Below are 13100 nucleotides of genomic sequence, written 5' to 3' on the forward strand. Positions count from 1 at the left end.
CAATACACATTCCCAATACACTTTATAATTAACACAACCTACAGTACGCATTAATAAAGCTAGAGTTAGAATCAGAACAGTGTGACAAATGGCGAGCAAGCAGGTGATTCAGGGGATCAAAAGAATATTTTTCTATCATAGGTCTTTGGACAAGATTAGTTTTGTATATAGTTTCATTTGTGTAGAAGTGGTATTCAATCATAGCAGGCTAGCCAGCTTCTGCAGGCAGAAAAAACAAGAAAAAGAATAGCTATTTTCAGAAGGTGGCTCATTCTGCTGAAGATATTTAAGGGTTAGAAGATAAATTTCTCTTAGAAGGAACTGAGTTCTCTCCATTGATGAGAGGAAAATCTACACTACAGAGGAAAATCTGGCCATGCATCTAATTTTTAGACAATTGGAGCAAGATTGTTCCCGGTCCATGTAATGACGATTTGTGTGACATGAAGGTTTGTGCACGTGCATCTACCACACTGGGTAACTCAGCTTATCCTGGGGTCTGTGGTGGGAGACAAAAAAACCCCACCATGTGCCTTTGGAATAGAGCATGAACTTAAAGATGCCATTCAAGGTGGGACGCTCTCCTTCAGAGAGCCAGCCAAACAGCTGGAGGAGTCAGATAGATAAAGCCATGAACATACACCACGTTCACACACCAAAGATGCAGGTTTCCGTTGTGAAAGAAGATGAAAATCTCCAAATATCAGGGGAATCTACTGGCAGAGGTGAAACAAGTATCATGTACAAACTACATGACTGGATGGTTACAAACTTAATTAAATGTTGTTATGGTTCCCCAAACTATGGAGTAAAATAAACCTGGGCTGGTAACAAGAGAACCAGTGCCAGCAGTGGCTGTCATGTATGCCCCTGGGGAGATTGGAAATTAATGCCATTGGAAGAGGTGCTGAGGATTCAGGATCTGATCCAAAGCAAACTGCCAAACCAGAAAAAAACCAGCTTCAGTGAATCCTGTATTGAAGCCTAAATTCTAATTGAATTCTCACTGGTTGTCTCAGCTCGTTTCTGGACAGGCCTGAAACAGAACAGCCACATAGGTAAGACTGCACTACATCACACATCGTACAGTTTTGTGGATAAAAATAACAACCAGAAAGAGCAATGCAACAAGTTTCACAGGCTCTGCTTTTTCTTGAAAACTCTGAATACAAAACTTAGTGGACAAGCAATGCCAATGTGACAAAAAAGTCACAGTTATCACAGAAAAAAATCCTTAGGCTGTTTAACCATACTTACTCATTTTAACTAAAGTTTCGGTAAACTTTTCACAGTTGATTGCAACTCGACATAGTAGATGGATGAACTGATGATAAGAAAAGAAGTAGTCTAGCAGCATACGATCGTAAACATCATCTTTGCCCTGAAGATTTAAGAGAGCATCATTTAAACTACATAAGCAACTGGACAGCAACCAGATTTCCTAGGCCTCTAGCTTAACATTACTGCACTTCTTGCCCTAAAATGTTTAATCCCATACTACAGGATAACACATTGGGAATTTCCACATCCAACCCAGGCTAGCTGTGTCTTCTCACTGAGTCCTTGGCAAGCACAAGAATGAGATCAGATGAGGGTTGGCAAATGCAATTCCCCCACTAGTCAAAACTTTTATTGTAGGATTCTCAATCAACAGACTGGGAAGATGCAAAGTGGTACAAATACCTCATCTTGAAGATGACAAGAAAAATCTGTGGTCATTTTACATCAAATACAAACACCTAAACATATATACACTGCTGCTTTTCAAACTGTAATTTGTCAGTTATGATCTGCAGAAGTCAAAATTATTTGAATACCAAGCTTCACAAGCTTTGAAAGCAGTATTTTCAGGAATGTCTCAAACCAAATGATAAATATATGCCAAGGGTTTTGTGTGCCAGTATTTAGTATACTTTAGATGTATACACTTATAATGAGATCAGCTTCTGTAGGGCAGATAGCCAAACAGAAATCTCAGAAACTCAGGCAAACAAACACAATCTTATACACAACAAACAAACAGAAAATAAGCATGCAAAACCACAGGGAAACATAATTGTGGATGTCGTTTTAGAGGCTTAAAAATCTGCTGTTTCTTAATGTATATGAATTCATTCTAAAGTGTAAAACACCATGTCATATCAAATGATGACTTTTAAAGTTCAAATATTTACATTATTTAATGTCACATCCATTACCTCTGGATACATGATGAAAATAAAGACTACAGATAATTTCTGTCTCTATACATTTTTTAAAGAACTTAAGTCATACAGTAAATTTGATGGTGCACAAATATATAAAGCATCATTTTGAAAGCTTTAAAAAAGAAGGGTTACTTACCCTACAGTAACCGCGCTTCTTCGAAATGTGTTGCCCACACAGATTCCCATCTACGTGCACACAGGCCCCATGTGCAGGAGATTGGATTCTTTCTGAATAGCAGTGTCCACTGGGGCTGTGCCTGCACCCAGTGTGTCCTTGCGACCACTGTACCTGAGGGCATAAGGGGTATGGCGGCTTCAACCACCACTCAATTCCTTCACCGATAAGAATCCCCTATGACAGGACTCGGAATTAGCACAGTAGGAGGACCACAGAATCTGTGTGGACAAAGCATCTTGAAGAACCACAGTTACTGTACAGCAAGTAACCAGTTTTCCTTCTTCAAATGATTGTCCATACATATTCCTTTTAGGGTGGGATTCACCTTACCTGACTTTAGCTATCTAAAATCTAGTCATTTCAGTATTCCCTGCAGTCAACAGAGAGAGGGACACATGCCTCCCAAGGAAGAGTCCACCTCATCTGGGCTCAGGTTGCTAGGACAGGAAGGAGGGTAACTATTTGTCTCCTTCGGAAGACAATTATTTACCGCCATTGACCACAGGATGAGCTGGACACTGACCTTCTAGATAGGCAAAGTTACGTGAGCTGAATCCCACCACTGCTGCAACTGTAATGGGACTTGGCAAGTGACTACGAAGTAGCCCCACCAAAGCTGGCATTTCATCAAGAAGCCCACAGAAGGGAAAATGGAAAAGTAAGAGACTTAAAGCCCTATATGATATTTCAGGTACTGGTATTTTACCCAAACAATTAATAGATTATGCCTCAGTCCTGGTGGACTGGACTCTAGTGAAACCTGGAGGAGCTATTTAGCTGTCTGGTAATAAATATTAACACACTTTGAAACCCATCTGGACAATCCCTGCATGGTTCCTGAATTTTCTTTATAAATGCCACAAGCAGATTGGATGATTATAAAAATCTGTATTTTGGGTTTTTTTTATCTGAATAGAAGATTCAAACTCTTATCATGTCTGCAATATGAAGCTGTGTGTCACCAAGGGCAGGGAAATGGTGCTTCTGGAGTGCACATCTAGAATGGAGTATATGAGGACAACACATCTTGAAGAAGAATTGTGCTTTGTTTACAAACAAAATGTAGATGCATATGCTACTGGATTCTTTTAATACATCTATAAAAGAAAAAAAAAAAGAAGAAACTACTTGTAAGACCAAACGCTTACGTACCTTGCTGGCTTCCACCATTGTAGGCAAGAGGCACATATTAAGTTCAGGACGTGGAGGACGAATATTGCTTTTTCCCCCTATTAATTTCAAATTTTCACGACATGGAAAATAAGGTCCAAGAGACACTGTAGTATAAGTTAGGATAAAATAGGGATATATTAAAAAGGTCAATATTTGACATCAGCAAGGAACACGCTAGAGTAATAACAGCATAAGAGAACTTCAAAATACAATCACTGAAATACCTACTTGGGATATTACTGTGGTGGTATGTACAATGATTGTGCTGTAGAAATGGAACCAGAGTATGTAGGAAATCATGAGGACTTAAAAGTACAAGCTCCTTGAGGACATCTACAAACAAAAAGTTGGTTTTGCTATTACATATTGTTATTTCTTTAAAGCAAACAGTTTACAACTTCAAGGCTCATGCATTTGCAAACTCTCTTTCATACCACTTTTGCTGCACTTAGTGTGCACGGTGGAGATAGGCTCTACTGTGACTAGCACATACAGCACACCCCTGAATCAGTCGAGATTCCCTTCACCTCTGCCACTAGGAGAAAACCTGCTCAGTGGTAGATCAACCACCAGTGAGAGGGGTGCCAGCTTGCAGAAAGTAGAAATTCAATAAAATTACCCTCTTTCCTTCTTCTTAAACATATCAGGTTTGATGCCTAGAAAATGTCAACCAGCAGCAGTCAGGAGGACAATAAGAAAGGCACTCGAAGTAAGGGGAAAATGCACACAAATCATATAAAATTGGTTTAATTTGGGCATAGTTTTAGGCCTTTATCAGCATGCACAAAAATGCAGATTATATCCATTAAAAATATTTTAAAAAAACTAAACTAGAAAAGCTTTTTGAAATAGGTCTTCTAATGCAAGAGAGACGCTTACATATAATGCCTACAGTTTTAAAAAGCAAGCCATTCCACTCTACAAGCTATTTAAGCTTTACTTTTACCATTATACCTTGCAGTAATGGATCATAAAAATGTACACTAAAAGCTGTTACACTAACTCAGTCACCATGCACCCTTCTGAGTGGAGCGTTAGTTAATACTTGAATTTCAATGTAAGACTTTGGGGCTTGATTCTAAACTCACTGACACCTGAATTTGGGAGTTATTCCTTAATCCTGCCCCTTTTCAGGCAGCAGACTAGTCTCTCAAAATGAAGGCCGACATTTTGAGCACACAGTCTGCATTCCTGGGGAAGTAGGAATATTTGTTTTAACCTGACAAGATCGAAATTATTTAGACGAGGAAAAATGGCAATACTGATGTACTGACAATAGTAACATAAACATTGCCAATCTACAGAGTACCTAGTAAGCATTTGCACTTGCAAAAATGGACTTTGAATCTCAAAGCAGGTAACTGCATGGGATAGGTCTTCTCTGACTGCAGTTACACTATGACAACTTACCAATACAAGCGTTTCTAAGTTCCGGAGGACTATAGGAATTTAGCAGAGTTAAGAGCTTATGGGCAAATTCAATTCGCTCCTGCCACTGAATAAGAGCTTGCTTCACATCTGCAAATGCAAAAAACCACAGTGATCTGTTTAGTTAATCACTCAAAAGCTCTTTACATAAAGCACAGAATTTTACTACTGAAGAACGAATCTTTTTTCTCTAACGTGTTCTTAATCAATCTAGAATTACATTAAATCTCAATGGTCTATTGCTATTAAATTTATTTATCTAGTTTCATATTACGTCAATAATTAATAAGTAACAATTTAATAACTGTTAATAATATCTCCTAGTGTATGAAAGGTTCTTAAACATAGGTAATAAGCAAAATAAAACATTACAATTTGTGTCATGAAAATTAGTAAACAGACAAGACACATAATCCTTTGAAGAGTTACAATCCAACCTTTTCTTTGAAGATATGGACGTGTTGATTTCAGAACTGAAAGGAAAATAGACAGAAGTTCTACCAGGTCTCCAGTCACATGGCAAGCTGTGGCCTCGTGGTACATCATGTGCAACGTGTTAAAGGACTACGACGACAAAATGCCAAAAATTTATGTTGCCAAATTAACACACTGGTTATCATTTCTACTTCCAGCCTACAGAGACCACTTCTACAGTTCTTTTATGCTCATAAAAGATTTATCAAAATATATGGTGCTAGATGAAATTACAAAATTACTCAAAGATAACAACATGTAAAAAGAGAGTAAATCTTTATACAAAGTAAGTATTTTACTAAAAGATTTTTGGAAAAAAAAAAAAAGAAAAAGGAAAGAGGCAGGGGTAAGGGACAGAAAGAGAAAGGAAAGAGAGAGAACAAACGAACAACTAAGTATTTTCTCTAATAGCCAAATATAACTGTTGACCTGGACATCTGGCTGTAGTAACAATGAACAACAGTATGTCTTTTATGGCGTTTTATAAACCGAACCTTGCCTTTGGCCAAAAGGCTGATTTTTGTTCTTGCTTAACCCCTAAAAATTAGAGACTGTAAATTTTTGTCAAGTGCACTTGTGCAAGAGGGAAACTGAATTTGTAAAATCTATTATAAAATTACCCCCTTCGCCGGTAGCTATCGCCCACCTCAACTCAAGAAATAAGCATTTTTGTGAGCACATCCAAAACAGCTTATAGAAATAGGCATTTTAAAACAGTCTTGATTTGTTTTCAAAGTAAAAGCTTTATCTTAGTGACTCAAAATAATTACTAAGCTGTCACACATTTATCTGGAACCCAATAAGCAAAGCAGTATTTTTATATACTGAAATCCCAACCTTTCAGTGCCAACATACAAAGTGATATTAATAGATGCCTGAAGACAGTCATGGGTATGTGAACTTGCAGGGAAAACCTAAGATTAATATCGATGCTGGTCATTTTTCAAAATGCTTCTTAAAGATACCGGCTATATGATTGCACATCAAATGAATTACTTCTCCTTTTATAACTCAAATGCCTTCTGGGCATCTATGATTTATGGAAATACTGGGAAGGAAAAGCAATTCATTTCTGAACTGCAAAAACTCTAGCATGAGATGTATGAAAAAATATTTAACCTGCTGGGATATTTTAAAGAGAAAGAAACAGTAATCTTATTTCCTATAATGCAAAATATGCCATTTTTTATATTAAAGAGTAAAGATACATGGCGAACCCTGCTAAGCGAGAAACTTTTCTAGATGTGACAACTCCTTGAAGCAGCGTTTTTCCCCATGCAAAACACCTCCAGTGAACAAGCCAAAATATAGGCCTGGTAAGTTCAAGCTGTGAAGCAACTCAGCTAAGAAGTGAACACTAGTTTTCTCTAACTTCTGCTCATGTTTTACATAGCATAAATCACATCTTATATTACACATACTTTATAAACTCAATTATCCATTGTTAGTACGGATCAGGTTTAACTAAACTGTTAAACAAGGATTTTTTTTCATATATACATATATATACACAAATATAAGTATCCTATAAGTTTACTTATGAGTTTCATGTATGAAGAAAGTGATAGCTCAGTTCGTAACATTTTAGCCCCAGTTTAATGAATGTAAGCTGGTTCATCCAAAGTCCTAACACTTAATAATCAACTTGACAAAACTCCATTTTCAAACAGTACTACAATGGCTTAATTTTTTTTTTCTAAATGATTTTGTAATTCTAGCTTTTTCTATCCCAGCAAACACACACTAGTGACATAAAAAAAGTTAAGAGAATTTTTTATATAAACATATAAAAATGGGGTTGGAATCAAACTCTAAGCATCATTTAGTCCATCCACGTGCCTTAAGGCAGACTAAATGTCTTCATATCCTTGACAGATGTTTGCTCAGACATCCTCCTGATGACTTCCAGTTGTGCTGGCTGACACTTTCTGAAGCAATCTATGCCAACATCCCATTTACTCTACAGCTACTACTTCCTATCCACTTGTCTGGCACCATGGATTTTTACCAGTTTTTTACCTCTCCCTGAATACACCATTCCACGTATGCCAAGAAGGAACTGCACTTTATTTTTTACACTTTCTTCAACACATCCAGATACTCTTGATTTCTATCCTTGTTCTCAAAAGGACCTAGCGCCCTTCCCCACTGTGCATTGCCAGTATATTTAATAAACTGTCATCCATCAACTCAATTATGACAGCGTTGAACAGAATCCAGAATCTTACACCCATCTAAAGACGGACATAAGATAAACACTGCATGTGCCCTTTCCTAATCTCCTGGTATCTCACTCATCTTAAAAATGTAGCCACTAACAGTTCAGAGTTATTCAGCAAAGCTTTTTTGGCTTTTCCTACATTAGAGTGAAACCATTGGTGAGCAGGAGTTTGACATCCAAACTGTACCCATTCCAGGGCTGCGTTATCTATATATTTTTTTCCCCTTTCTTATTTTGAGCTAACTCTGGTCTGGTCTCATGGACCAAATATCCATTTACAACTGGAATATACTACAAGTGCTGCAGAAATGCATTTTAGATTTCTTCTCATCAGGAAGAAATCTAGTTTGTGCGTTTTTAAATCACTCCTTCTTGCAAATGAGAGGACAATAGGTAGGAAAGACAGGGAGACCTGCCTCTGAAGTGCCTCAAGGAAAGGTTCAGAAATATTAATCGCAAGTGCAGCTGAGTATTAACTTATTTCTGTATTTTAAATTGCTGCCTTAACACTTTTTAACTACTAATAACTATGTGATTGTGCTCAGCCAATCACTCACAGTGGACCTGTAATAAAAAGAATGACACCAAGAAAACATAAACTCGCTCCTCTCAACATAATCCACTGGCAGCTTTCCCTCTGCCTTGAGAAGCAGGCAAACATTTTCCTGGTCTTGTTTTTACTACTAAAGAAATCTTATTTAAGATGATGGGAAGTGGCAACGTGAAGAAAGTCAAGACTGATTTCTTACTACTCACATCTCTTATTAGTTGCAAATTTTTCAGTAGTCCTAATTCACTCTCCATTATGAAACTCAGGACAATTATATGTATCACAGAGATACAAATACATGAGATGACATATCATCCTTTTATTTCTTGCTCACATTCCTTCTTTAAGCTACATCCTTTTATGGTTATCCTACCAAATCACTGTTATCAACTAACCTCTATCTTTACCTGTAATAAGTTTGTATTGCCTCAAATTTGACCACTTAACCTCCTATATTAGTGTCTTCACATGTAAAATGTCTGGTATTTTTTTTTTGTCCTTCATATGATCCTTAAGATTTAAAGGTTTTACATATATGCCAGTACTTAACCAATAGAATTTAAAATAAAAATATATAATATTAATACAATTTAAAGCAGGAAGGAAGCAATTAGTTCATAAGAAAAGGAAATGATTACTATAATTAATTAACAAAGTATTTACCTCAGTCATTAGAATCAATCCTCTATTAAACACAACAAGAAGTCTGTCTTCATCAGATTCTAATAATATTCTGAAGGCACTAGGAAAAAAACCCAAACATTGACAACACTGAAAAACACACACCATCTTTTCCTAAGTCATACCAATAGTTAGAATTGTTACAGTCATGCTTTATTTTGGAAAATAATCACAGAAGAACAAAGAAAGCCCAAAAGAACAAAATTATTCTTTTTTTCACATTTTCATTTAAATATGCCTCTGATGCTTAAAACTTCTGTTGTCCCAAGTAATTTAAAAATGACCTTTATAGAAATATTTCCCAAATATTACCTGCAAAAACACTAAGACCTGAGGAAAACAACGTACTTCAAAAGACAGAAGTTCGGGCTTGTCAAATGCTAACACTTAAACAGGTCCAGTTAAGCATAAGTTTGGACTTTGAAAAGTATGAAAATATTTCTACCAGAACATTTTATGTTACAGCAGGACAGAAAATAACAGATGACGCACAGCAAATAAATGGTTCCTCTCAAAACAGCAATTCTCCCAGAGCATTTGGGGAAACTTGGCTGTGTGTTAGCCCTTCAAGTAACACAGGCAATTTTCCCCTTTCACAAGAGTGTTGAAGTTGTATTTAAAACCCCAAAACCTGACTTTGTGCACAGACAGAGTTATACTAATTTATAGTTATACTGAAACTACCCAAACAGCAATTTCAGATGTACCACAAAAATATACTAGAAATTAAAAACTATTTTAAGATACAATCAAATAAAATTCTGTTTCATGGGCACAATTTCTAAAAAAACATTCCTGCCCGTGAATAACAAATGTCACCAACAAATGCTGAAATTACTGCTTTGCCGATCTAGACCAATCATGGTTAGGCTGAGAATGGAATTTCAGCTTAACTGCTGAATTATAACATTGAATGATTTAGGGGTTTTTTTCCAAGGGCTCTATTAATTCAATTTTGTCATGGTGTCTCTTTTTGAACCCTGACAATGTACATCTTGGTTTACACCTGTTGTAAAACATTTGCTCAGTTTCTGAAATTTTCAGCTGATGAAAAACCTCTAAAATAAATAATATTCATAAACAATGGATTCTGGGAAAAAAATCTTATAATTGCAATTTCCTGTTTACTTATTTCTGAATAAAAGCGTGTCCAAAATTTTTTCAAGAAGAATATTAAAATAACAACACTAACTTTTATTGTACTTTACATTTGACAAAATGCAGTTCTTATTCAAACAGGACTGGATTATTACACTACAACTTCACTACTAACATACCTTATTAAAGTAGTCCAACAAGACCGTCCATCCAAGCAGCGCAGGTAACAGCTTATGGTTGTTTTCTTAAATTGCTTTATGTCTTCTATCTCTTCCTCTCTCATGTCTGGTCTCTGAGCTACAAACAGTTGCATGAGGTTAAACAGCTCTTCTACAGCCTTAAACACACAAAAATATTGGGTTAGAGACTCAGTATGTTATTGTGGTTTATATCTGATTTGATTACTTACTGGGTATTCTGCTAAGTAACAACAGAGAACAAACTTACTTAAGTGTATAGGAATACATTTTTAAGCATTACAACAAAGTTATAGAAGCAGACAGCATTTCAACCTTAGATAATTAGAACTGAAAGGTTATTAAAACCAAAAATTCTAACATAGAAATTGTGACTAATTCATCCATCTTTAATGCATCTTTCATCCATCTTTTACTTTAAAGTAAATTTCCTGTGTAGATTAGGACAGAGCCATTTGAAGTAAGGCTTCTGAACCTTAAATGGATGTTTTGATGCTCACTAACAGCACAGCTCATTACCAAATATATGGGGTTTTATATATATATATATATATATATATATATATATATATATGCAGTGTATATGTATGAAAATGAAATCCTGATCCATGTGACCAAACTTCTTGGCTTTCCTTAAAGAATGCAGGGGGTCATCTAAACTGTGCACAGGAATGTTCATTCTCTGAAAATAACATTATCTTCTAAGTAACAGAATTAAAAAAAGCTGCTTGTGCTAAAACTTGCTTAAATCCCATTTGCATGGGAAATGCTAAACACAGCGGAGTAACTCGAGTTCCTAGCAGGACAAGCTGAGACTTCTGAGGGGAGATGTAAACAATGGAAGCAGCTTAAGTACTCCCAAGACCATCAGAGCACAAAGTTACTCTGTGAGCTGAACGAGGCTTGAGGACTCGTTCACCTCACAGAGTAACTGAGAGTTCAACATAGAAGACTCCAACCATCCTCCTTTTCTACATAGTGAAGAATCTTTGTATTCTTTCTGTTCTCATACACCTATAAAGGACCCCAGAAAAAAAACCCATGGAGTAATTGTACAAAACCACATATTTTGCCTCTTAAAAGCTTTGTAAGCCTGTTTTTCCACCATTACACATGGATTATTTCAACTAGAATCTACTCTCTACTACAAGTGTCCTAATGTTGTAGAGGCAGTGCAAGTCTGGGTGTATTTGCAAGAGGTACACAACTATTCCCAAGGTGGACACCAGTCCATCGTCCCTTTGAATGCAACAGGCTAAATCTTGGCTCTATTCCACAAAACGAAAGCAAAGAAGAAACTCCCTGGGAACTCTTCCGACTTAGGGGGTTACAATGCAACAGGCTTTCTTGAGACTATAGCCTTCAAAGGCTATTCCCCATTTCTTATCATTAGACTAGAGTACAGAAGATTGAAGAACAGGGGAAACACCAATATCTGCTCTGCAATTACTACACAGCAAGGAAAAAAATCTAAAACAATCCCCCCACAAAGTACAGTAATCAGATCCAAATGCATTATTAACACTTACACTAGGAAACAAAAATACAATACTTTCACCACTGGGTACATTAAATAAGATTTTCATCTCCTCCATTAAGACAGATATTCAGTAAGAGAAATACTAACAAAGAAATTGTATTTTCGGTGTCAATCTACTTACTCCTGGGTACTGACTGGCATGTGGCGTGAGATTCTTAAAGGCCCACTGGATATTCTGGTGAGAAGCCAGCTGCCTGGTGAACGCAGGGGACTGCTCACAGCAGAGGCGCAGGATGCCATAGTAGGCAGGCAGCATCCCGCGGTTAAAGAGCACCACATCCTGATCATCATGGTCTGCAAGGATGTAATTGAAGGCAATGTTCTTCGTCACCACAGGATTCTGCACAATAAGGCGTACGTTCTCTGGACAGTCAACACACACATTATACCAAAAGGACAGCAAAGCCTGTTTGTTGTGGTTGGTGGCTATAGCTGGTTCAGAAAGCTTAGGCTGGAAAAGGTTCCATAAGTCCATGAAGTAAGTAGAAAACATGAGTTTCTCAGTTTTTGAGATCAAACAGTATGTCATGAAACTGAAATAGGGCACAAGTTTTGTAGTGCCATGAACAGCAGCATCTACATATAGCTTAGCTCTTGAGAGAAGGCCAAGAAGCACATTGTAGACTTGATGAAGAACTACCGTAGTATCTGGACTGAGAGGCAGATCGCGTGTAGGGATGTGCAAAGAGCGGGTCGATCGGAACATCTGACGGAAGGAATTGCTTGGAATAAGCGATACCAAGAGATAGGCTGCAGCTTCAAATAAAAACAAGTCTGTTACACCTTTGAAAAATGACACATGTGCTTAACAGTCATTTCATCAGAAGTTAAGTTACTTTGTGTGTTCCATTTATGGATTTCAAAGCATTTTACACAATCTGGTTTTACTGTTCTCACACTGAAGATGATAAAAAATCAGAGCAGATGAGACTAACATGTTAAAAGCAATGTTGAGACTTGCTTTCAGACCTCTTCACCCTATTATTACTGTCTGCGGTTTGCTTCTAACTTACATTACTAAAATACAAACCCAGCCCTTTTGTATGACTAAACTGCATATTGCTTGATCAAGACAAAACGACCTCTTCAGAGATGTTTACAACTGGAATCTGTTGCAAAGCTTTACCTCCAGTTTCCACCCATCTCCCTCAACTACAGAAAATGTATTAAAGTTCAGTGGTCCCTTACTGTGGAATCACCTTCACAAAATATTTTAGACAAGGAAAAGGCTGAAAATATGATATGGCAATTTCACAGTGTGATGATTCCTGGCAGAAAAAAACCAGAGTGCCAGGACACCTTGGAGCTGAGGAGAAGCACAGCTTGCTACTCCTTGATCCACAAGTTCAAAGG

General features: G+C 37.0%; 1 protein-coding gene across 8 annotated transcripts in view; it reads right to left on the bottom strand.

Annotated features, from left to right (window-relative positions):
• USP34 (ubiquitin specific peptidase 34) overlaps positions 1-13100 on the bottom strand; it is a 138354-nt gene that overhangs the window by 4106 nt on the left and 121148 nt on the right. For 4 of the 8 annotated variants that reach the window (XM_054060865.1, XM_054060864.1, XM_054060867.1 and 1 more), the window contains 9 exons: positions 11869-12503; positions 10190-10347; positions 8895-8973; positions 5424-5550; positions 4969-5076; positions 3787-3891; positions 3538-3662; positions 2344-2496; positions 1258-1381 (listed from right to left, as the gene is read on the bottom strand). In XM_054060865.1, the coding sequence (XP_053916840.1) occupies positions 1258-1381; positions 2344-2496; positions 3538-3662; positions 3787-3891; positions 4969-5076; positions 5424-5550; positions 8895-8973; positions 10190-10347; positions 11869-12503 (1614 nt within the window). The remainder of the gene's footprint in view (positions 1-1257; positions 1382-2343; positions 2497-3537; positions 3663-3786; positions 3892-4968; positions 5077-5423; positions 5551-8894; positions 8974-10189; positions 10348-11868; positions 12504-13100) is intronic. The other 4 variants (XM_054060870.1, XM_054060868.1, XM_054060866.1 and 1 more) reach the window with 3 other exon arrangements.

Source organism: Cuculus canorus, chromosome 3, assembly GCF_017976375.1.
Source record: "Cuculus canorus isolate bCucCan1 chromosome 3, bCucCan1.pri, whole genome shotgun sequence".
In the NCBI taxonomy this organism is placed as follows: Eukaryota; Metazoa; Chordata; class Aves; order Cuculiformes; family Cuculidae; genus Cuculus; species Cuculus canorus.